Source organism: Chiloscyllium plagiosum, chromosome 29 (assembly GCF_004010195.1).
Source record: "Chiloscyllium plagiosum isolate BGI_BamShark_2017 chromosome 29, ASM401019v2, whole genome shotgun sequence".
In the NCBI taxonomy this organism is placed as follows: domain Eukaryota; kingdom Metazoa; phylum Chordata; class Chondrichthyes; order Orectolobiformes; family Hemiscylliidae; genus Chiloscyllium; species Chiloscyllium plagiosum.
Window position 1 is genome coordinate 9,704,265 of NC_057738.1, and position 26,456 is coordinate 9,730,720.

A 26,456-nucleotide genomic window follows, 5' to 3' on the forward strand; every position below is an offset into this window, starting at 1 on the left:
GATAATTGGTAGCAAAAAAGAAAGGCAAGTAATTATCTGAATGGTCATAGATTGGGAAAGGGTGAGGTGTAGCAAGATCTGTGTGCCCTTGGGACACCAGTCACTGAAAGTAAGCATGTCGGTGCAACAGGTGGTGAAGAAGGCAAATGGTATGGTGGCCTTCATAGCGAGCAGGGATGTCTTACTGCAATTATACAGGGCCTGATGAGAGCACACCTGGAGTAGCTTGTGCAGTCTTGGTCTCCTTTTCTGAGCAAGGATGTTCTGGTTTTGGAGGGAATGCAACAAATGTTTATTAGATTGATTCCTGGGATGGCAAGATTGACATATGACACAGTAATTCAGTGGTTAACATTGCTGCCACAAAGTGCTTGGACCCAGGTTTGAATCTACCCTCAGGCAACTGTCTATGTGGAGTTTGCATGTTCTCCCGTGTCTGCATGGGTTTCTGCCAGGTGCTTTGGTTTCCTCCCACAGTTCAAAGATATGCGAGTTAGGTGGATTGCCCATGTTAAATTGCTCATAGGGTTCAAAGATATACCGGGGAGGTGCATTAGCCATGGGAAATGCAAGATTACAGGCAAAGTATAAGGTATTGGTTCTGTGTGGGATGCTCTTTGGAGGGTCAGTGTGAACTTGTTGGGCCAAATGGCCTGCTTCCACACTACTGGGATTCTGTATAAACAAAATGAAGTCAGAGTGGATCAGTCAGGACTATATGCATCAGAGTTCAGAAGAATTAAGAGGGTTCTCACAGAAACTGAAAAAATCCTAACAGGACTAGGTAAGTAAATGAAGGAAGGATGTTCTCGATAAACAGGGAGTCCAAATTCAGGGCCACACTCTAAGGATAGAGGTTAGGCCATTTAGGATTGAGATGAGAAGAAATCAGGAACAGAGTACTAAGTTGGATGATCAGCATGATCATACTGAATCACAGAACAGGCTTGAAGGAGCAAATGGACTACTTCAATTCCTATTTTCGATGTTTCTATGACTAGGAGAAGCTGGCAAGAGTGGCCAGTGGCATGTACCTTCTCTCCCATTTGTGGAAAAATGCTGGATACCTATTCAGCACCGCCACACACCACTCTGCTTGATGGATGTACCCAAAGTGGAACTCGGTACTCCTCATAGCAGGATAATCCATCTTTGCCGTACCCAACTTTTTTTTTTTTAAATCCATTTTCAATAGTTTTGTTTTATATTCAATCTTCGAAACTTATTTATGAATTATTTACATTAACTCACCATTTAAGTCGAGGAAGAGTACAGGGATATGAGTTTCCATTCCTGGTGGTGATATCCTGAAACAAACACATATTTAGACCCAAAAGAATAATATACAGATTAAAATCCAACCATTTTATTTGAAACAAAAGTTAAAGGAAAAGTTCAAAAAGAAAAAGTTCAAGATTAAAATTATTAAACTTGGTCAATGAGCAGTTGTATTCAAATACTTACATTAAGAAAAAAAAAACAATTTCTAAAATAAATTTCAATAATCTAGGTGTCCTAAAAATAAGTTTTCTTTTCAAAATATAAACCACATAATTGTTGAAAAGTGTTCCATACCACATCCTTGTGGGATTAGGTTGAAGTAAAAGAAAAATAGACAGTTCGAACAGATTACTGTCTGTTGTCTCACTGGGTCCTCATAGGGCATTATTCCTAAACAGGTAACAGATGCACAATCACCTTGAAAAGTGCTCTTCATTTCACTGGTACAATCAGGAAGTGAGTCACTTCCCAACAGTTATCATAATACGATGAATTCACATTCAGTTTGAAGGTCCAAATCATGGATCTCTGACTGGCGTCTTATTCTTAAATAAAGGATGATGCAAAGGTGTGAAGACAGAATTGGCTAAAATAGGTTAAATAGGTTGGGTAGAACCCACGCAGGCACTGTGGGCTGAACGTCCTCTTCCTGTACTGTAAACACTTGTGAAATATTGTCAGACATTTCAGGAGATGATAGTGACTCAAACATATATTCCTTTGGAAGAGAAAGACTACAAGGAGGATGCATTATGTGGTTAAATAAGGAAGTTAACTAAAGTGAGAAATTGAAAAAATTAAGCCAACGCTGCACAGATTAGCAGGTTGTCAGAAAATTAAGAAATTTCAGAAACCAGCAGAAAATGATTCAAAAAATAAGACATGATAAATTAGGCTATGAAAGAGACCTATCTACAAATATAAAACAGATTGTGTATTTCTATAGGGATATTAAGATTAAAAAAAAAGTAGCTAAGTCAGCATTGGTTCCATAGGGAGTAAATGATGGGGGCAAAAAGGAAGCGGTGGAAATACATTGGGAAGGTATTTTGTATTGTCTCATGTAGGAGAAGCAGAAGGCATCCCAAAAACACCCCTCATCAATAGGGAAAAAGTACTGGGAAAATTAAAGATGACAAGTGTCCCCCAGCTGATCCTTGCATCATATGGGTTTACAAGCAAGTGGTTGCAAAGATGTTGGTGGTAATCTTCCAAAATCCCTCAGTTTCTAGAAAGGATCCAACCGATTTGAAACCCACCATTCAAACCTTCTAATCAAGAATGGAGGAAACATAAACAGCAAGCTAAGGCCAGTTAGCCTCACATGTGAAATTGGATACATGCTTGAATCCATCACCAAGGAGACTAAACCTGGGTCTTAGATTGGTGTCTTCAGCTTAAATAAAAGAAAATTTATATTTACAAAATCATAATGCAGTCAGGGAAGTGCATGGTTTGTGGAAAAAAATTGAACACACTTAGGAGTTCTTTGAAGAAATAACAAGAATGCTGCATGATGCATTTTTCTTGTTAGTGGCCAATTCTGTACCTATGCTAATTTCTCACCTCCCAGGACCATAAGCAGTTCCCTTGTGAAAATAGCCACTTTTATGTGGTACCTTATTAAATGCCTTTGGCTTTCCAAAAGCATTCAATTAGGTACCACATAAAAGTGGTTACTTTCACAAGGGAAGTGCTTATGGTGCTGGCAGGTGATATATTAGCATAAAGAATCATTTTCAGCAAAGCAAACTGGAATGAACTATTATAGGGTTGGATTCAAAATGACAAGTGACAGCTGAGGGTTCAGTTATTTGCAAATGTTATTACTGACTTGGATGAAGGGACCAAGCGTATAGTAGCTAAATTTGATAATGAATGTAAGTAGGAAATTCAAGTTCTGAAGACGATACAAGGAGTCCAGAAAAAGATATAGAGATAGATTGAGACAACGGGCAAAAGAGCAGAGTATGAAGTAGGAAATTGAGACTTCTTACTCATTTTCAAGAATAAAAGTGGTTATTTTAATGGAGAGAGACTTTAGAAAGCTGTGGTACATGGGGTCTGGAGTATTCTTGCACGAATGGCAAAAAGTTAATGTGCAGAAAGACAAGTGACTAGAAAGGCAAAATGAATGTTAACCTTTATTGTACATGGAGTGTGTATAAAAGTAGAGAAGTATTGCTACCAGCTGTACAGACCCTCAGAGAGACCACATTTGGGGTACCATGAACAGTTCTGACTTAAACGAGGAACATAACTGGATTCAAAGTAGTTCAGAGAAGATTGACTCAAGGATTTGTTTTGTAGGAAGATTGAACAGGTTTGGCCTTCACTTGTTAGATTGAAGAGATCTCAGGAAACAGAACCTTAACTGGATGTGTATTTAGAGGATGTTTTGTGGAAGTGACTCAAAGATTTGCACATAGTTCAAAAATTAGACATCTCCTATACGCGATGGAGATAAAGAACAATTTTTTTCTCTCAGAGGGCCCCTAGAGATTATAATTCTGTCACCAGAAAACAGTGAAAGCTTGGGTATAGAATCTATTCAAGGATGAGATGCAAACAGTGTTTGGTTAACAACAGAGTCAAGAATTATTTGAGGTAGGTAATGAAGTGGAATTAATACTACAATCGGATCAGCCTCGATCCTATTGAACACCAGAATGAGCTTAAGGGTTTGCATGGTCTGCTCTTGCATTTTTTTTTTTAAGAAGTGACCTTATGATCAGTTTTCATGTACCTGCAATCCTTGATTCGTTTACTAATCCAGTCATTATGGGAGAATTCCAAACAGAAGTTCACACTGTCCCATCACTACACCACTAATGTCAATAATTAGATGAGAGAATAGGCCATTGAATTTTTTTTCCTCTTAGAAGTGGCAAAATATGGGCTTGCACTAATTACCCACATGCTGGATTTCGTGTCTCAGCCAAGTCACTGGGAGAGGACTTCAGAGACAGCAAGGTTCTCCTCCACACCGAAAGCTAAGGAAGAGTTTTAAATTATGAAGCACATGATGCAGGACATCCTTGTACACTGTATACTCAAAACAACCAGTGGCTAAGTATCAGTGTTATAGATCACTTAAGGAGCAGCTCACTCAGAACGAATAGTGGGTAGAGTCGATACTTTAATGGGAAAAGTGCATGCAGGGAAGAGAGACAAAAGTTTGGTAGCAGTTAAAACATTTTAACATGCAGATGCTTTCAGCAGCTAAGCAATTCTCAGTCGGACAGAAAAAGGGTGCAAAGGGAACATTCCATCTTGAACACTCAACAACTTTAAAGCAAAGGTGTCACACAAGTTTTGTGGCAGGAATTTTACTAACCAGTCTGCAGGGGCTCCTGGAATCCCACTGCCTGGAGCAGGAACAAGCACAGCATTTCTCTCCTCAGTGAGGCCCACCCACTGCTCCACGAGCCTGGCTTCCCTTTCCATATCATCTTCTGTTTTTTCTACATGGAAGAATACAAGATGGCATTAGCCAAACACAAATAAATGCAGTTCCAGCAAAGTCTGCAGTATTTGCTAGTAACTTATTTTTACCATTGTTTCATGGCCTTGAAACATTATTGCTATGGTTTCCAACAGCCACAGCATCTACATGTTGTTCATATCATTTACACTGACTGAAGTACACACCTGGCTTATTGATTACTTTCTGAATTTGCTCATCTAAGTACTCCCGACGCTTCATTAATGCATCAGACCATCTTTCTCGTACTTCATTCAAATCTTCCTCCTGAGCAATTAAAAGGACAAAGATATTTCAGTATTGCTTACTGGTGTATGTTTTCACACTCTGAAAATGCATTTTGGAGTGCCCCTGAACAGTTCCACAAGAAGCTACAGAAAGCTTGAAAATTGCAACTTCCCCATTTGCTGTCCAGTTAAATCATTTCTTTCGAGAGAAAGAGAGAGACAGAGAGAGAGAGAGAGAGAGAGAGAGAGAGAGAGAGAATGAAGTGAATCCCCCTTGTACTGAGCTGAACAAATATTCAATAATATACCCTGTGTAACATTTGTGTGCATTGTGCTACTTTTAATGTAACCCTTCCATAATTTGAATGGAGTCAATACATGTCTACATGTTAACCTGCGGTCGTTTCCTCACGAGTTAAATGTTTTAACTCTTGCTGCACTTAGGGAGAATTTTTTTTTGAGCTTCATCCAAAACATGTCTTCGCAATAATTCAAAAATGCACTTTTTAGTAGAGGTTAATTAATGTTGGGGTGGAACTGCCCAATTTCTGTTCCTTTGCCCCCTAAATCAACAACCCCTTGTCCAAATATAACAGTGTCATTGCAGATTGGGTACTGAACTGGGGCAACTCCCATCTTGTGTGGTTCAGCTTCTCATCATGCCATAAGGGATTAGAGAAAATTCTCCTGTAAAAGACCAAATATAAATTTGATAGAAATCTTTCAAGTCAAATTTTCAAACGAATAGAACCATAACCATTGTAAAACTGTACAGTTGCACTTCATACATGAAAATATTTGCTGTTGTTTGGGCTTTAGCGCACCTGTACATTTGACACCAGAAAGTTTCAATTGAGGTATGCAAATCTTTATGATGATTAACAAACAGATGAGGCCTTTCATATGACAAGTTTGGTTTCAAATACCCCATGCAGTGGTTACATGCATTCATGCTATAAGCATGGAATTGAAAGTAAAACAGCAGTTTAATATTCAATTTAATGTGGCAAGAAGCAGACAGGAAGCTCCTCAAAATGTTAGTAATTGCAGGAATCGAAATACTTAAAACACCATTCACAGAAACTGTGTCTTCCATTTTTTAAGCAATGTTCTAAAGAAAACAGGAGATCACAGTATCTTACAAATATGAACAGAAGTAAAATTTATATCTATGCCCATTTTTGTGATCAAATGAATTCAATTTAATAAAATGCACAAGTATGAAAACATGTTTTACGGATACAAATTCAATGTTCATTATGGGAACATATCAAGCACGGATAAGCCGTTATTTGGAAAGGTGGCATTCTTCTTTGATTAGTTAAAAGCAGAAGAGCCACCAATTGTATTAATTTTCATCTTTAATTGAAATTTTGTGTTGCAGCTTACAAAAGTGTATTCTTTTCCACGAAATTATTTTTTCCCTCAAAGTAGTATTTCGAACCCTGCTTTAGTATAGGTGAAATGGAGATGGAGCATATCATATTCCTACCTGTATTTTTAAAAAAATAAGCTTTTCAACTGACTGCTTCACTTAAACACGAAAAGAGATTATACAACTCTAAATTAAACTCTAACTATAGCTACCTACTAGCTGCATTCTCAATCGCTCAGATCACAATTTTAGTAAATAGCACGATCAAAGGTTTTACGGCCACACTTACTTTCACTTTTTGTTTGCAAGTCCAAAAATAATGGCTAACTTGCTGGAAATGCATTTTTACACTAAACACAGCAACTGAGTGTCAGAGATGAGTGCCCTACTTGTTTTCAGACTTGATTTCTGTAAAGTTCCAGATTTTTCTCGTGTCTATATGCAAATTTAATACTTAATTTCTGATTTAGGATACAAGTTAAATGTTCATTATGGGATTGCGATTATGGGTCATCACTTATGCCACATGACAGAGAAGAGAAAAGGAATTAAGAAAATGAAAAATCAATAGTGTTCAGAGGAAACTATGAACTAAAACTTGTAAACTGGAGTATTTTTGTCGAAGCACTAGTTCATTGGTCTTGTTACAAAAGGCATCTGAACTACATATTAACCAACTGCAAAATACCTCATGCTAATGACCAACAAGTTGTAGAGTATCAAGATAGGTTTCTTCAAAAAGATTTTTTAAAAAATCAACAATGCTTATATTTTTGGGTTCCATTCAAATCTAGCTACTGGCTGAATTTCTTCCCCTGAATTCCAAATTTAACCATTGCAATTAGATTGCAGTGTTACGCCCCCAGCTTTGGATACATTGACTGTGTGGGTTATTGAGCCACTTTTCAAAGCCTTACATTCCATATTACAACATTTGAAGTTGTAATGACCAAAATTACAAGTAAAAACTGTTGGCAACCTCGACCTCCCATGCTTGTTTGGTTAAATGCAGGAGCCCACAGTTGGTGTCAGCCTTTTCCCATTCCTGCTCACAATGCACTTTTGGAGAACCTACAGAAAACATTCATTCACAGACCAGAACTTCTCCTTTAATTGCAGTGTTATCATCATTTAAACTCTTCTTAAAAACCCACACTTTATTATTAAGGTCTAAACAGACTTTTAAAGATCAACTATTTCAGGTCCAAGAAAACTCATTCTGAACTACTGCAAAGCAAAGAAAGTTCCGTTATAATAAAAATTTTGTTGTTTAACAAGGCTGACATTTTCAAAATAATATTTATTCTTCTGAAGTGGATACCTTAGTATTTATTTTGTTCCCTGCAAGTTTATTTTCAAAATTCAGTATTACTTTCCGGTTTGTTGCCCGCAATAGTTATTTAATGTCATGAGCTGCTTCCCTTGCCATTTTTATTCATTTACGGAATGCTAGCATTTAATGTCAATCACTAATTACCCTACAGAAGTTGGAAGCAAATTTGATGCCATGTTGTTGAGTGAAGTTTACAGATTCCTTTAGTTTGAAACTGGTGCAAAGCCAACATCGGGAGTGGTGAAATCCACAAAGTAAAACAGATCACTCGAACTTGGTGCTCAACTTTCTACCAGGTCAGTGGTGAGTGCCTTTACTTTGTTGCTAACCACAGAACTTGGCCTATACTCTTGCCTACATTAAAGTTGATCTCAGACAGAACAACAGTTAGCAAAACATTTTGATTTGTTCAATATTCTGATCTGTTAAGGAGGCAAAAAGCCCTGCAGTCCCTCTCCCAACCATTAGTCACTGCCCAAGGATCCCTGGTTACAGATTCTCGTTTTATTGAACATCTGTTTGTGGGAAAAAATACCAATAATCTTTCTTCTGCCATAATTAATTACATAATTGCAAAAATAACACATTTAAAAAACTAATGTCAATTTCAACAAAGTTCAACATTTCTTGGGCATAAAACAAAAGTTTCTTTAAAAAATCTGATACCAGGGTTTATATATAGGGCAGAAACTAAATACAAAGATTGAATATGCATTTGCCATTAATTAACAGTGATCTACGCTGTTCAGGTATGTTCATCAATGGGTCCATTGCCTAATTTAAGAAACAAATTCTAATCCTTGATATCTACATGACTTATTGCTGAGAGTGACGTGTAAGGATCAGTACAACTAAAAATCTGAGCGGTCATTGATCGTTGGCAACCATCACTTTCTACATCTTAGTAATTGTGGGACTATAGAAAATAAAATAAGTGACACTGATTAATTTTTCAATAAAAATCCTTTTACAAAAACATCTACCAAGTCATAATTGAAAAGGAGGATTCAACATTTTCTTCCCAGTTATTTAAAGTATGCAATAATGCAGCAAACAATTGTATATTTGATACATTAAACTTTCTAAAATCAGTTCAGATTTTGAACATGTGAATAGATTAATTTATTTAAGAGCCAGAGATTAATTTATGCAGGTAGTGGTTCCACATAGTCAAACAGTGTAAGGGAATAATAATCTGATGAGAGAAGGTTTTACTTTCTACTTTAGTCATGAGGGTAAGTAAATGTTGGAGGATAAGATGTTTGCAGATGCCCTAACAATTTGATGAATAGATGATTTACACCATGCTAAAGACACCTGAAAGAAGAATAAGATGGAATTCCAACACCTGACTGCATTGGTCTCTGGGAGAAAAAGAATATAAAATGTTGTTAAAATTTGAAGTAATTTTCTAAAATTGATAAGGTGACAAGCTGCCATTTACAGCCAAATCTAAGCAAGAAAGCACAGCCTAAATTTCCTATACTTCTATTTGGCATGGAGGTGGAAAATGGAACTCAGATCTGATCATTCCATTTTTCTGCATGTATTCAGACAAAGATTACTCTGGTACAGTTGGTTCAACCCAATATTTAATTGCTATTATTAACCCTCCTCAAAATGTTATATGCATCGAACCCACCATGAGTTAAACTTTCTGATGCTAATGCCTGTACACATCAAGAAAATATTTGATTTGATATAGCTTCAAACAACAGTAATAATGTTAATTCAAGCATGATTAAGAGATACACTACTTTAAAGTGCTATGTGACATCTACTTATCTTGGATAATTACAGTTGCATATTGTTAAAACAGAATGGTTTAGAAAAAGCATACACAAAAATACACTATGGCTTGTTAAAACCTAAACTTTCCATCTCCATTACATAATTTGCGAGTCAGTTGCTGATGCTGGCCAATGTTGTGCTTCATGCCATATATAACTTATGATAGCAACGATACCTGATAACTATCCATATCCTCCTCCTCCTCTTTCTGGCAGGAGAAAATAAACTTAGTAAAGACACTGTGATGCAAACATTTCAGAAAAACGTCACTTTATCATAAGGTTTACATTCTTCACAATAAACGTACATGGTTTTGTGCTTTACCTTTGAAGTTACGGATGCCAAAAGGAATAAAGATGAAGTTCACACATGTATGCAAGAAATTTATGAGAGCAGTAACCGAAACAGGATATGAATGAGATGTAAATACATTGATGTAAACACTTTAAAAGCTATTAGACTTCATACTACTCTGTTGTAATGTAGAACATATCACAATTAATACTGAAACCAAAACAGATGCGCTGAAAAGACCATTACTTTCTTTTAAATGAGGGTCTGAAAATTCCTAAATTCCACAATATGAATACAAACAAAGCAATAGCTGAGAAACCATCACCAATTATTTAATAAAAATAAAGGTCCAATCCCTCCATTCTATTGCTTGCTAACTGGACACTTTCATTTCTGTACAATTAGCAAAAATTGTCTATCAGTTACATCATTCAGTAAGTCCCATTTTTCAAAAATAGCCCACATATGCCATGGAGCAATCCTCAAATGTTCAAAAACAGCCGAGGTACACCAAGTTGCAAACCCTGTTGTTCAAACACAGTCCTGCTATGTCAATACAGCAAACCCCATTGTTCAAACACTCCTCATATACAGCACATAAGAAGCCACACTGGTTTAACAGGGAGCAGAAATGTCACATCACAATCACCATTGATCTCATGTAGGCAAAATACATCATGTAGTAGTCCCCTTTATTCAATCCAATAGGGAAATACAGGAGGATGGTGGATCAATTTTACCATAAATACTTCGAAAAAGCTCCAAACTTTCAATTGTGGGGACAATCAAAGAAAAAAAATCACTCCACTGGTGGCAGAGATAAAATCAATGAGGATCTGCTCTCCCAATCAGAAGATCTGTCTCTCCCATGCTGGCTGCCTCAGCTCCACCAGTTATAGGTTCCCTCCCTCCCATTCTAGCTGCTCCTCCAGATACCGATTGAAGGAGCTGGTGGTTGGATGAGGAGCTACGCCAGTTGTTCCCAAGGTCACCATATATGAGACCAAAGCCACTATTCGGTGAAGAGACTGTCCATCGGCACCATGACTGGGTGCCAGCCTTAGGCCAAGGAAGAGAAATAGGGAGTAGCATGAGAAACTGCAATTATCAATTAAACCTCTAATGACTGTAAAGACACGATTGTCTTTATATATCACGTAACTTTACCAGTCACTACACTAGTCTACTGAGATTTATAAACACTATTACGTTCAACATGTTAGGGCATTCAAGAGAACTTTCTCCAAAAGGGAGCCAACCTGCTAGCTGGGACTTTAAATATTTATTCTAGGCCACTATACATGAAAAGAAACAGATAATCTACAAATTGTTTACCTCGATCTTACATTCAAATTTTTTTTTACAAAAGGAGGCTATTTACAAGTTACATACTTCCTAGTTCCAGAAATGGTAATTCTTGGAAAATCAATGCTAATGTTGCATCATTTTTACATAAGGTATGCAGTGAACTTTATATTTTGGTAAATGCATAATTAGTAATTATTTATTTCTAATAAATTAACTTTAAAAAGTCTTATCTATCAATTCTAAGGTAGAAGATTTCAACGTATACATAATCGTCAGCACTTGAGCTCATTTATTTATTTGAAGCTACCCCCAAAAAAAACAATGAAAATACAACGTAATGTTTGTAGATAATATTGCCATCTAATAAAGGAGTTAGTGACAATGAAAAATGAGCCCAGAAACCAAAATTGTAGGCCTTAAGATGATCTCGAGATCAGCTCTCAAAAAAAATTATGTTGACCCTTAAGTCAAACACAGGCTAATACAACATATAGGAATTCCCACTGTTCAGACTGAGCCCTGATACCTCATTCATCAAACATGGCCCCAGAGTAACATGCAGCAATCTTCATTTTTCAAACTCAGCCAGTAATATGATGCAGTGACACTTGGGTCATCCCTAGCAATAGTGAACACAACCATAACATTTTATGCAGTGAACCATCATTAATCATAATTCAGGCTCCTCAGGCAGCATTTTCTCTCCATTGACCACAGGCAGACTTTGCAAATTGGCTCGCTATTGCTATTTCCCATGGATTTTGTGTCTGAAACACAATTGAGCTACATCATACCATTCTCCCTATTATTTCTAGTCCAGTTAAATTAGATAGCCAATCCTGCTTTATGATGTATGGATTCCTATTTTGCAAAGTTCAATTATATCATGCAACAATCCACATTATCCTTTTTCAGGCTACTTCTGGTCCAGCTGCAGATAATACAATGACTCAAACACAGCCAAACATCATTTTTTAAGCCATTTACTCATTACTCAAATGTAATTTAGTTTTGCCAGTGACCCCACAGCAATTGATCAAACAAAACCACATTAAACTATTTAGCGAGAAAACTCCAGTGTGTTGTTCTGAATAGCAGCACAATCACAATTAATAGAGTTAAAAATCACACAACACCAGGTTATTGTCCAACAGGTTTGATTGGGAGCACTAGCTTTCGGAGCGACGCTCCTTCATCAAGTGGTCGTGAAGTACACAATTCTAAGACACAGAGTTATAGCAAAAGTTTACAGTGTGATGTAACTGAAATTATACATTGAAAAAGACCTTGATTGTTTGTTAAGTCTTTCATCTGTTGGAATTACCATGATAGTTTCACTTCTTTCATGTGTTAATCACAAAACGTTTTTTTAAAAGTTACATTCTCAGGTTAACTGTAACAATTGGTGTCAGCGCAGATAAGATATTGAGATGGTGACGGTGTTAGCCCAGTGTTCCCTCTCTGTACCATTATGTTTAGACTGATTCTAATCTAAAAAGTGAGTTAACAGAGTCTTACATGGATTCATGCCGTTTTTGAGCAAAAGTACAATGTAACTCTGCAAGTACAAATTCACCCCACAAATGAGTGTGCCTGGGGCAAGTGGTTGTGAGTGTCAGAGAGCGAGAGCGTGTGTGTGTGTCGTGTGTGCCGGGGTCTAAAGGGTATAAAGGGACCACTTTATACACACACCCACCCTCTCACAGACTTAGACCACTTTACACTCACACAGACACACATACACACACTCTCTCACAGACACTCACAAACCCCCACCCCAGACACACACACATGCATGTATATGTTTGTGGGGTGAATTTGTACTTGCAGAGTTACATTGTACTTTTGCTGAAAAACTACGAATCCATGTAAGATTCTGTTAACTCACTTTTTAGATTAGAACCAGTCTAAACATAATGGCACAGACAGGCAACACAGGGGGCTAACACCTTCAACATCTCAACATCTTATTTGCGCTGACGCCAATTGTTACAGTTAAACTGAGAATGTAACTTTTTTAAAAAAAAGTTTGTGGTTTACATATGAAAGAAGTGTAACTATTATGGTCATTTTAACACAAGAGACTTAACAACCAATCAAGGTATTTTTCAATGTATAATTTAAGTTACATCACACTGTAAACTTTTGCTATAAATTCTGTGTCTTACAATTGTGTACTCCACAACCACCTGATGAAGGAGCAGTGCTCCAAGAGCTAGTGCTTCTATTTAAACCTGTTGGATGATAACCTGGTGTTGTGTGATTTTTAACTTTGTACACCCCAATCCAACACCGGCACCTCCAAATCATGACAACAAATTGAGACCTCCTTGTACACTCATTTTACTAAATGGGCTCAGTTTATTTTGATGTTTGAGGCATGGGAGGGCACATCATGGCCCATGTGGGAAAACTCAGGATGCTTCTCACTTGCGAGAATTCTTGCCAGCTGGAGCAGCTCAATCTCCAGATTTTGGAGCTTGAGCAGCAGTTGGTTTTATTGTGGTGTATCTGCAGTGATGTAGCCATCCTGCAAATTCAACGTTTAAGGGATAAAGGAATTAAGTTGCACACCAGACCATCAAGGAGAACAGGAAGATAAATGCAGGAGGCACAACTGCAACTTGTTCTCCAATTTACATTCGATTCTGAATATTGGTCAGGGAGATGGTTCCTCTGGGCAGTGTAACCTAGACAATTTTATGTATCATGGCTGCTCAGCTGTACAGAGAACTAAAAGGAAGATGGGAAAGCAATAGTGATTGAGGATTCTGTTGTTAGGAGAAGGCAGGTGCTGTTGCAGCAGCTCAGAATCCAGGCTGGCATGTTGCTTCCCCAGTGTCAGAGACATCACTGAGAGGCTGCACAATATTGGTGAACTGGCCATTCTAAATTGCCCATAGTATTAGGTGCATTAGTCAGAGGGGTGGATTGCTCTTCGGAGGGTCGGTATGGACTGGTTGGGCCGAAGGGCCTGTTTCCACACTGTTGGGAATCTAAGCTAATAGAAGGCCTACCACGGATGCCGGAAACCGCGGATGGTAGCAAACCCTATCATTTACATGGGAAACCTACCTCCCCAGCAGCCCCCTCAAATTATTTCTGGTATGTTCCATGTAATATTTTCAGGCCAGGGTAAACCGCTCATAACTGAAACCAGAGAAATCGAATCCGGGGATACAGGGGGCTTCTACTGTACTTTCAGGGGCAATGATGAATTGTCCATGGTCATTATGCAGATCAATATGAACATCAAATAACAATAATAAAAAGAGTGACGAGGTCTGCAGACTAATTTTAAGGTGCTAGGAAAGCAATAAGCAAGCAGGACCTCAAAACGTAAAAATTTCTGGATTTCTCCGGCTGCCACACACACATGAATATAGAAACTGGGGGAAAGAGCACATGAAGGTGGAGTGATGTGCATGAATAGGGACTTCAAGTTTCCGCAACATTGGGACAGGTCTGAGCAAGGTAGGACCTTAAAAGATCAGATGGTTTGCACTTCAACAGAACTACCAGTGGTCTAGTTCTTAGAGCTGTTGGAGATATTGTAAATTAACTTGGTAGGGGAATGGAATTCAAGATGTAGCAACAGAAATGAGAAATATGGTGCACATTGGATCGAGCAAATTAAGAAACGCAGAAAGCAGTGGAGTTAAAAATACTAAGGTTGCGTCAGAGTGAGAGGAAATGTAGTAAGGTTGAAATTAGATTAATAAAGTGGACTACATATGTTAGTGAGCTGCAAACAATGTGGGTATATGATCATGTGGTTGTAACAAGAGACCCACATCAAAAAAAAGGTAAGACTGGGCACTAAGCATTCTTGGATATAAAGGTGTTCAATAAAGTTATGGAGGGAAACAAAGGAGGAGAGGTTAAATATTAATCAAAGAACATATTTAACTTCTGCAGTGTGATAAACTCTTGAAATTGGGAAACAGCAGAGATACAATTACATTAGTAGATCGAATCTAAAACTCACCAAATAATGGGAACAATATAGAATAGTAAATATATAGGTGTAAAAGCGAGGAAGTAGTAACAACAAAAAACTTAATTTAAATACAATTTGACATTAACGGTATAAAAGGCAGAGAGTGGAAAAAAAAATTTCCCCCCAAAGAATGCTCAGGAGAATTTCCCAGTCAGTACGTTTCCAGTTCAATAAGGAACGGGGCTTCCTGGATCACATTTTAGCCCTTATTCACTCATGGGACATAGGTGTTACTGGCTGGACCAGCATTTATTGCCTGTCCCCAGTTGTCTTTGAGAAGGTGATGGTTAGCTGCCTTCTTGAACCACTGTGGTCCATGTGCTGCAGGGTCAACCCACAATGAATTTCAATAGGGAGGGAATTGCAGGATTTTGACCAGTGATACTGAAGTAATGGTAACATATTTGCATGTGTGATGGTGAACGGTTTAGAGGGGAACTTGCGGGTGGTTGTGTTGTCATGGATCTGCTGACCTCATACTTCGAGTTGGCAGCGGTTGTGGGTTTGAACGGTGCTGAACAAGGAGCTTTGGTGAATTTGTGCAGTGTTTGTGCATCTTGTAGGTAGTACACACTGCTGCTATTGAACATTGGTGGTGGAGGGAGTGGGTGTTCATGCATGTTGTACCAATATACATTATCCTGGATTGTGTCATTGAAGCTGCACTCATTTGGCAAGCAACAATTACTCCATCACACTCCTCACTACAGCCTTGTTGACAGTGGACAGGCTTTGGTGAGTTATGAGGTGAATTATTTGCTGCAGTACTCCTAGTCTCTGATTTGCTCATTATATTTTTGTAGCTGGTCTCATTCGGTTCCTGGTCAATGGTTACTTCATTGGGGATTCAATCTGAAGGGGTATTGATTATATTGTCTCTTATTGGAGATAGTCATTAACTGGCATTTATGTAGCATGAATGTTACTTCAAATGGGTGAATTGGACCATGTGAAAGATCATTTCGCGAATTGTGATCATTCGTCTATGGGAAAAGATGGGGAGCAATCGACAGTAATCTCGGAATTGGAGGAGGACAAGTTTCAGTTGGTCTTTGTAAATGGGAATTGAAGATTTGCAGACAAACTATACCAGAACAAATGGATTGCCTTTAAACAGGTTGTTCTAGTACAATTAAATACATTCCCATAGGGCTGAAAGTCAGGAAAGCAAAACTACAGCTCTAAAAATGACAAAGCTGATAGCAAAGTACAAAAAAGGTGTGTATGACTGATACCAGATTGATAATATAATGAGAATGAGATGGAACAAAAAAATTTAGATGGGATTCAGAAAGTAAATCGGAAGGCCAAAGACAGAACATAAGAGACTGACAGCTAAAAAGAAAATTCAGAAGTTGAGGACATACATAATAGATAGACGAGGTTGGACTATTTTAAAACCAAAAAGGTTTTAAATATCCCAGCTCTTTTGCACAAAATGGTTTTATTTTTCTATTACCAAATTACCTGTGGTATTTTTAAATCTACAGTTAGTTTGGGGTAGCACAGTGGCTCAGTGGTTAGCACTGCTGCCTCACAACACCAGGGTCCCAGGTTCAATTCTGGCCTCGGGCGACTGTGTGTGTGGAGTTTGCACATTCTCCCAGTGTCTGCACGGGTTTCGTCTGGGTACCCTGGTTTCCTCCCACTGTCCAAAGATGTGCAAGTCAGGTGAATTGGCCATGCTAAATTGCCCATAGTGTTGGGTGCATTTGTCAGAGGGAAATGGGACTGGATGGGTTACTCTTCAGAGGGTTGGTGTGGACTTGTTGGGCTGAAGGGCCTGTTTCTATACTGTAGGGAATCTAATTTAAATGCAATAGTTGCATTCTTATGCGCTATCGTATTGTAGAAAATCGCACAATGGAACTGATGGGGTATATGGGAAAATTAAGGGTTAGCAAACCTGTCCATTTCAGGTGAGTTACACGACTTGGATAGTAAACAGAATCAATATAGAATGAGGCCATTCTGCCAGTTTTTGGCACCCCTCGGTAGCATAATCCAATTTGCAAGTTTAACTTTTCTCTCTGTTCATCCAATTTTCTTTTGAAATTGTCACTTTTGTTTCCACCACTCTAATCGGTAGCAGGTTCAAAGTTATTACTGACAATATTAGAAACTCAGGTCCCATTTATGGGCAAACAGAATAGCTTCAGAGTTAATTGAGAGCATGTGATGCTCCTGGTTGTGTATTTAAGAGCTGGAATTTGGGGCTCTTGCTGCACAGGAGTAGTGCCTCGACTCCTGGACCAGGTACCTGAGTTCAAGTTCCACCTGCACCAGAAGGTGTGGGTAATAACATCGCTCAATGGGTTGATTTGAAAAGTAGGTGAAATTTAAAAGAGCTGGGATTTCTACCACAGTGACTTGATGAAGGGAAAAAAGTAACCAAACAGTCGTGTGAGGTAACACTTCTGGATACACAAAAAAAAATCCTGAGATTTCGTCCTCTTCTCCTTTCTCACCAAACCTCTCCATCACTTTTGATGGTCTGCATTACCATTACCATGCTTTGCATGTAAATTAATCAACTGGAAAGCAGCGGTGATTTACTGTACTGGTGGGGGTTAATACAGGTAGTTTTCCGAAAATGCCCATTGCGTGAACGCAATTTAGCGGTAACGAGATTTGCAGTTTTTTGAATATATAAAGCCATTTGCTGTTATGTGATTCCATCCCATGTATTAGCAGCCAGCTGGGATTTATTCCACTGGCCCAGGTATTGCAACAGAATGTCGTCTGTGTGTGTATTTTTTTTGCTTCGATCGGCAACTAAGGTGGGGAAGCAAACATTTGAATATTTTGCTGGGAACATCATACACAGAGTTGGGGGGTGTGGGGGGCTGGAAGAGAGAGAGAGAGAGAGAGAGAGAGAGAGAGAGAGAGAGAGGGAGAGTGTGAGAGTGAGAGTGAGAGTGTGAGAGTGAGAGTGAGAGTGAGAGTGAGAGAGAGAGAGAAACCCGAGATCCATCAAAACCTCCAACTGTTCAGAGCTTCCCAGCCCTTTAGCCACCCCATCAAAGAGAGAGATTTTACTCATGCCAAAAAGAAAACCTTCCAGAAGTTTCAAAGTTTAATGGCAAAGACAGGTTCTGGATAAACTCCACTCTATAAGCAGCCAGGAATAAAACAATTATTGGGAAATTTCCCTTCTAAGAAGTTGGCATTTCTGTAACGCAGCAGAAATGGGCAGGTTCACTAAACTGGAGTTCCTAACCCTTAATTTTCCGATATACCCCATCAGTCCCATTGTGCAATTTTCTATAAGATGATATTGCGTTAAGAATGCAACTATTGCATTATAGGAGAACTAACTGTAGATTAAAAATACCAGGGGTGATTTGGAAATAGAAAAATAAAACTATTTTGTGTAAGAGTGCCTTTTTGCAAAAGAGCTGGGATATTAAGGGGCTCCTGTGATGCACTGGTTATGTCCATACCTCTGAACCAAGAATTCGAATCCCACCTGCTTCAGGGGTGTGTAATAACATCCCTGAACAATGTGATGAGAAGATACCTTCTCCTATCCTCAAAGATAATTGAAAAAAAAAACTCACACCTGGATTTTTCCCAAAAGGATTGTGATTTATGGACATGGAGATTATCCAGAAGAGAAGGGTAGAGATCAGTGCTACTATATTTTAACAATAAAACATTTTCTGCAACTTAACCTTTCAGCTAAAATCAGTCATTCATGGAACCATCCTGATAAATCTTCCGTGCAGACTTTCAGTGACCTTTGCACCCCTCCACAGTAAACTCATTACATTCTATCTTGAGCTTTATAAAGATTCAGAATAGCTATGGTATACATTAGCTGTATTTATGTGGCCCAAAATCTATAAAGCTCACAACATTTGTCACGTTCAAAGAACTTTTCACATTAATAATCAGGTCCCTTCCTCCCTGTACATCATTGAGAACACTACCTCATCCCATTCTTCTGCCAAAATGCATCACTTACGCATATTAAATTCAATCTGCCCCTTCTGCTAGCTTATCTATGACCTCTTGTAGTTGATTAGTCTAATCCTCACTGTTGGGCACACCTTCAAGTTTGATACAATCAGCAAATTTTGCAATTTCAGTTTTCCAATACTCTTGTCATTTTTTAATATTTAAAGAAAAAAAAGTCCTTCTACTAACCCTTAGGAAATAGCCTGTCTTCTTGCCCCCAGTCTGAAAAAACTCAGTACTTACTGTTTTCCCTTCTTTATTCAATTTATCTGACATTGAAAAAATTGTGCCTTGTGGAATAAGACAATCAATCAACTTTTTATGTGGCACTTTGTTAAATGTTTTCTTAAAATCAATATAGGCAACATCTTTTCCATTCCCTTCACCAATCTTCTCTGAAACTTAATTTTAAAAAATCAATCCATAATTCTCATGTCTAAAACCAAACCTACCACTGACACTAAATTGACCAAGCAGTCATGAACTCTGAATGCGGTGACAGTTTTGCATTAAGTGCATCACATTCCAATCTTCCAGCACCTCCCCAGTACCTAGGAAAGATTAGAAGGTTATGCCAAAACTTTCTGCAAACTCCACCGCCAATGCTCTTTCTCAATCAGAGATGCACATCTTCTGGGACCAGGTGATTTACCTTCTCTAAGTATAGCCAATTTATCCAGTACATCCTGCCCATCAATTTTCACCCACTCATTAGATCTACCATCTCTGTTCCTACTGATATTTTGTCAGCATCTTGTGACTGAGTAAATATTTAGTATGAAACAGTCGCATATCCACTGACACAAAAAGCAGCAGAATTCAGTACACTACTAAACACACAAAGTTGTATGGAATGAAAAAATACTTCAGTAGCAAATAATTAGCTTTCTAACAATGATTTTCTTACTTTCAACCTTATTCCTCAAATCCCTCAAAACTTTGGTAAAAGTTGAAACAAATTGCTGAGTGTATTCACTTGCCCCTCAAAATTTATTGGACCAATACAAATTTTATGAAAATGTTCAAAATTCTTGGATCTGCTTCAGAATTGTAATATGTTCTCAGCAATGCGACTGGAGTTCTGTAATTGCCCTTCAAAAAGATCTAAGCATGTCCCTTACCTGGTAACTATCCAAAGGTCTCTGTAGTTTAATGGACCTGGCTGTAATACATCCTACAGAAACAGACAAAATTGCTTCCACCATAAGTGGCAGTGTCCCAGAGTGCTGAACAGGTTTAACAGTAACTTCAATCCTACGAGATTGACCCTGAACATAAACACACCAAACATGTTAGACTCAAATTTAACTAAGGAATACATGAGAGAAAGTACACAACATATCCATCACGAAATTTGCAAACATACTAATGATGCTTCATTGTACTATTCCACAGACATTTAAATGAAAAGCAATAAACTAAGCATGGAAAATTCAAAGTATAAACACTTATCGTTCATTTGGCACCTTAAAATTGGGGAACAACCTAAACTTGTTTCACGTTAAAAAACAACAGAAAACTGGATGACAATCATCCAAAATGCTAATACATGCTTGAACACAATAATTAATTGATGTAAAAACAGAAGATAAAGGGATCGCTATCATTAGCTTGAGCTCAGCACATTTGACATTCTTTCCTTTGTGGAGGTACAATGTTATCTTTTACAGTCTACACAAGTTGGATATAACATAACCTTTCCCCCCGATTGCCAATGTTTTCAGGTACCTGTCGAATCTGGAAAACACCCCCAGTATTGACATCCTTGGCTTGAGTCAATTCCACTGATGTGTACTCTCCCATTTCATTCAATTCTTGCACAGAGATCCACATCTCAATCCTGCGTGTGACTTCACTCCATCTGTATCAGCAAAAAGTCAAGCACAGTGATAAATGGACGCCAGTGGTTCAAGAAAGCAGCTCACCACCACCTTCTCAAGAACAACTACTAGGAATGGACAATAAACGCCCAGTCAGCAAGGCCCATGTCCAATGACTGAATAAAAAGAAAATGTTCCTGATATTGCTATTGTTATGGACTGGGCCATATCACTCAAACCATTCTTAAGCAGGCAGCCCCAGACCATAAGTTTGCAACATGTTTCAGTAAGTGTACAGTGAAAATTACAGAATGAAATACAAAGAACAGAATGAGAACCTCTACAGAACTGGGTCTATCCAACTAGACTTAATTATGCTGTTCCGAACATACACAATGTCCCAATAAGCAAACTCCCTTCAAAACTAGTATAAATGGAACACATGCTTACAGGTTGACGTTGAAGGACAGAGAGAGAGAGAGAAAGGGTGAGGGAGCGCGAGAGCGAGCGTGAGAGAGAGAGCGAGAGAGAGCGAGAGAGCGCGAGAGAGCGCGAGAGAGCGCGAGAGAGCGCGAGAGAGCGCGAGAGAGCGCGAGAGAGCGCGAGAGAGCGCGAGAGAGCGCGAGAGAGCGCGAGAGAGCGCGAGAGAGCGCGAGAGAGCGCGAGAGGCGCGAGAGAGAGAGAGAGCGCGAGAGAGCGAGAGAACAAGAGAAAGCCGGAGAGCGAGAGTTAGAGCGAGTTTCCACACAGCTCCCTGTTGAACTTCTCACCATTTCATGGCTGAAATGAAACTGCTCAGCTTGCTGCAGAGCTGACCACTGCCCTCTCCTTACACAGATCCTTATACAAAAAAAACAATATTCCCTTTGTGTGACTTTGGTTACAGTTGATAAAGATAAAATATCAAAAATGAGATTAAAGTAAAGAGAGTTACTTTACATACATTACAGATTTGAAAGAACAGAAACACAGTCTACACTAACTGGGTGAGGTTCAACAAGTCTGCTTCAGTAAATATTGCTAACCAACAGCAGTACTGTAAATGTTTTGAATGGTAGCATCAGATGCTCCAGTCATTTAATGACTTGTGGAGAAGTTGGGTGGATGACATCACACACCCAAGAAAGAAATACTGGATAACAGGAAAAAAATCAAGGTGAAACGCAAAATTATCAGAGAGAAATTCAGGTATCTCTTTACTGGCCACAACTGAAAACCTACATCATCTCTAAGGATTTACTGGAGACATAAATAACATTCCAGATGTAAAATAATAGATTCACCCAACAATACCTGGCACACTATGAGTAAAATACTTTGAATTGATATTGGGTTATCTGGGTATCCGCATCACTACATAAAATTAACAGAACCAAATAACTAAACAGGGTGATGTAAGAGTTCAAGAATTTTAAACTATGTTATTCTCATGTCAAAAGAATGCTCTCTGTACCTGTCACAGAGTGTGCGTGTTTTTGCTTGTAGTGCATCAACTGCCCAGGTAGTCCGACCATTCCCTGCACATCGATGGCCCCAGACTTCAATTGCAAGAGCACCATCAGAAATAAACTCCAGAAACTCCTCCGTAACGTGCACTATAAAATCCTGAAATGATGCACATTTAAACAAAAGAACATTGCTTTTTAGATAGTTCTTTGAGTGAATTAAGTTATAAAACTATTATTGTTTCTTTAGGTTATATTCAGCACAAAGTGAAGACATTTAGCTGGGAACTTGCTCACCTTACTGTGGTCAAATGTCACAGTGTACTCAAAGGGCTTGTTTTTGATAGGTGGCATATCTGGATTGACCATTGGAGGTGCAACTGTTTGGTCAGAGTGATCCCAAAAGATGTACTGACAGAATACAAAATTTGAGAGATTGAGGGGAAGTCCTGTTGCTTCTATTATCTTTACCTGTTGAGATAGAGTAGGAGTTTTAGAAGCTGCTCATGTAACAGGAACTATTATACCCTGAATAGGCACAATTCCAAGGGAATCACAGAAATCCTACAGCTTAGAAGCAAGCCATTTGGCCCATCGAGTTCACACCAACCTGCCAAACAGCATCCCACTTAAACTCATTCTCCTACCCTATTCCTATAATCCTGCATTTTCCATGGTTAGTCAACCTACTCTGCACGCCTGTGGATACGATGGACAATTTAGCATGGTCAATCCACCTAACTTGCACATCCTTGGACTGTGGGAGGAAACTGGCGTACCCAGAGGAAACCCATGCAGACACAAGGAGAATGTGCAAACTCCACACAGTCGCCCAAGGGTGGGATCAAACCTGCATCCTTGGTGCTTTGAGGCAGGACTGCTAACCACGAGCCACCATGGCACGCCGTTTCAGTTTCAGTGCAGAATTTTTGTTAAACCTTTCAAGAAGCAAGTTTATCATGTGTTTGTTTATACAACAGGGATTACATTTTCCCCTCGTAAATATAACATTTTGCTAGCACTTCCTAGTATTTATATGCATACTTTGAAATGACGCGCATGGTCATACTTTATTATGTAGCCTGAAAAAATAGCCACCATTTATAAACATAAATAACAAATCTCCAATGGCATTGTTTACAGAATCACAAAGGGTTACCATATATATAGACAGCAATTTGGCCCATCATATCTGCACAAGCGATCATATAAACATTATGACATGGTGCCATTCTCCTGTCTTTTCCTTATACCCTTGTGCAATGCTCCTATTCAAATGACAATCTAATGCCCTCTTGAATGCCTCAATTACAGAATTATAAGCAGCATTTATTTCCAAATTGGGAATTTCTCATAAGTATTTGAAAATTCTGGATTTGTTTTTCAGAAAGAACAAATCTCACATCAGACTTCTTTACTGGGAGGCCTCATAGTTAGCTGAGACATGATCTTGCACTCCCAATGTGCTAAGTGAAATAAAAAGCATGCACACGGCTATGAGCTGGTAACTTAATAATATTGATAGGTACACTGGCCATCTTCTGCATTTGTGCAACTGCCCATATAAAATCTCTCAAATCGCATTCATTTCAGGTCATTCTAATTTTAACTAAACGTAACCATGTAGGAAGAGGAAGAAAAGGGGTCTAAACATCAAGCAACATATTATTCTCATTAACCAAACAGAAACTTAAATCCTTACAAACTAATTTTATTTAAGAAAATTGTGAGTGGTGTCATTTCTATACTTATTTCTTAATTGCGTGTTAAGGTTGAAAATGTATTTTTTAAAAGAAATCTTTATTCTAGCTTTATATTTAATGCCCTTAGAAAAAGAACTGTCAAGTGATAAATTATGCTCCTAACAAGACCAACAGATGTTTTTGGTTTGTGACTTAATCTTTCTAAAGTTACTCAATGACCAATAGCTTTATTTTACTTACCCTGCAGGTCAGTTTCTTTGCCATGTGCACAACCTCACCATTATTATCCATGACTTCATAACTTCCACTCGAGTTCTCTGAAGAATCGTCTCCACCATCTGGACACTCTGGAACCACACCACTAACCCGCATCACTTCCACATGGAGACGGCCAGCAACCTAGATTGAAGAAATAAGTCAGAAAACTTTATCAATGTCACAGATCTCCTTCAGATTTTATCAGGCCATTTGGTAAATGTGCTGTTTGGTAATTTGATATATTGCAGCTGACATGATATATAAAAAAATACAGCAATGTAGGGTCACTTTAATCTTTTACCTAAAGTTCTAAAATACCAAACATTTAACAGTTTCAGGGCTGAAAATGTGTTGCTGGAAAAGCGCAGGTCAGGCAGCATCCAAGGAGCAGGAGAATCGACATTTCGGGCATGAGCCCTTCTTCAGCTGATTTAACAGTTTCAGACAATGTCAAGGGGCTCATATGCTTTCTTTCTGTCAACTCTCACCTCCCCCTGCTGGCTGATTATAGGAACAGCATACTGAAGTTTCACATCATGGTAAAGGCACTCCAAGAAGACATTGGCCACACCAATCAAGTTATGATTCTCCTGTGCCTCGTAGAAAGGATCTCCGTGTTTACTAAGTATCTTATTGTACTGAAATAAGATAAAATGAGATGATTATATTTTACTTTAGAAAGCAAGGGTAACATAGAAATTTCAGGCAGTATCTTCCGGCATCATGTAATGATAACTGTGTTTCTTCTGTATTTTCCTCCTAAATCTACAACTCAACTGCCACCAATGTTGGCTACTCACGAGTGAATGAGTTTATCCAGTGAGCAGGCGAACTCCACACCGAAAAGCAAGGTTTTGAGTTTGGCTAAGTTAGCTGATTGAGCAGAATAAATAAGTGCTGGTCCACAATCCAATCTAGACTGTGACTTGAACACACAACCTTCAGACTCAAAATAGTTTTGATGGATGTCAGTTTGCTTCTTGGGAGTTCAGAAGTATGGACATCTGGTGAATTAGAATCTGTTCATGGACAAATCTACAATTTAATTGACTACCACTTTACAACACATTAAAGCAACAATATAAAGTGAGTGTCCAAACTGTTAACTGCTAGCTTGCTTTTTTATTTCGTGTCTACCCCTACAGCTTACTAAGGATAAAACCTTAGTCATGTGGAAAAATAAAGATTACAAATCACATTTTATTCCCAAACTCTTCTTGGTCATGATGTTCTATGTACAGGCAGTTGATGCCAGTAAGAAATTAAACTGAATTAATGGAATATTTCCTCAAAAGTAGTTCTGTATCAAAAAATTTCTTGTACTCACATATTCTACCATGTCTTTCTCTTTCCAATCCTGATAGAGGTCTCTCATATCAATTAGTTTGTTTTCCAGCTTCTCAATGGGCCAGACTTGGGTCCCTTTTCCCTTGCGTCGCACTTGAATAGCAGGCTCACTCACAATTGCTCCCCTCTATTTTGAAAAACATCAAATTCAAAACTGCTTACAATGTTTAAAATAGTAGGAATAATATATAGTTTATACTGATAATCTGCAGTTTATCTCATGACTGATCTAACAATTGGATAATGTGAATGGGGCAGGGTGGGGCCGAAACAAATACATTGAATACTACAAGTCTGAAACAAAGACAGAAGTCTTTGGAAAGAGCCAGTTGGCCCATCAGCATTTATATCGTGAATATGCATGTCAACCTTTGGGGTTCGAACTCATCAACAAAGTTCAATAAGAAGTAGAATTGTCTTCAGCTCCCTCCAGTTTTGCATTAGCAAGTTAACTGGCCAAAAATGCTGTAAGAAGGGAAACACTGACTGAGATAAGTGCACTGTAGATGTAAAGCACATCAGCAATATATGCAAATATTATTAAAGGATTTCCAAGAAGCCACATGTTGTCATATATGCAAATGACAGAGACCATAATGAAAATGTGAAGATAAAATTCAAATAAAACCATTTGCAATTTGCTGACAGGAAAATATCTCTGGAACTGAGGGCAAACTGATGTGAGCAGCAAACAAGAAAAATAAATCAAGCTTGCATTTATAGAGCACTCTACCCATCCTCAGAATATCCTGAAGAGAAGAAAGGCACTGTTGGCCAGGAAAAGCACAGGTCAGGCAGCATGTGAGGGAGCAGGAGAATCGACGTTTCAG

At 38.5% G+C, this 26,456-nt stretch overlaps 1 protein-coding gene across 8 annotated transcripts in view; it reads right to left on the reverse strand.

The window, feature by feature from the left end:
* kif13a (kinesin family member 13A) overlaps positions 1-26,456 on the reverse strand; it is a 329,481-nt gene that overhangs the window by 66,819 nt on the left and 236,206 nt on the right. For 5 of the 8 annotated variants that reach the window (XM_043719127.1, XM_043719131.1, XM_043719126.1 and 2 more), the window contains exons 19-29: positions 25,607-25,753; positions 24,768-24,917; positions 24,262-24,420; positions 22,616-22,789; positions 22,327-22,478; positions 20,782-20,914; positions 20,175-20,321; positions 9,667-9,699; positions 4,933-5,032; positions 4,619-4,745; positions 1,252-1,307 (exon numbers count right to left, since the gene is read on the reverse strand). In XM_043719127.1, the coding sequence (XP_043575062.1) occupies positions 1,252-1,307; positions 4,619-4,745; positions 4,933-5,032; positions 9,667-9,699; positions 20,175-20,321; positions 20,782-20,914; positions 22,327-22,478; positions 22,616-22,789; positions 24,262-24,420; positions 24,768-24,917; positions 25,607-25,753 (1,378 nt within the window). The remainder of the gene's footprint in view (positions 1-1,251; positions 1,308-4,618; positions 4,746-4,932; positions 5,033-9,666; positions 9,700-20,174; positions 20,322-20,781; positions 20,915-22,326; positions 22,479-22,615; positions 22,790-24,261; positions 24,421-24,767; positions 24,918-25,606; positions 25,754-26,456) is intronic. The other 3 variants (XM_043719134.1, XM_043719129.1, XM_043719128.1) reach the window with 1 other exon arrangement.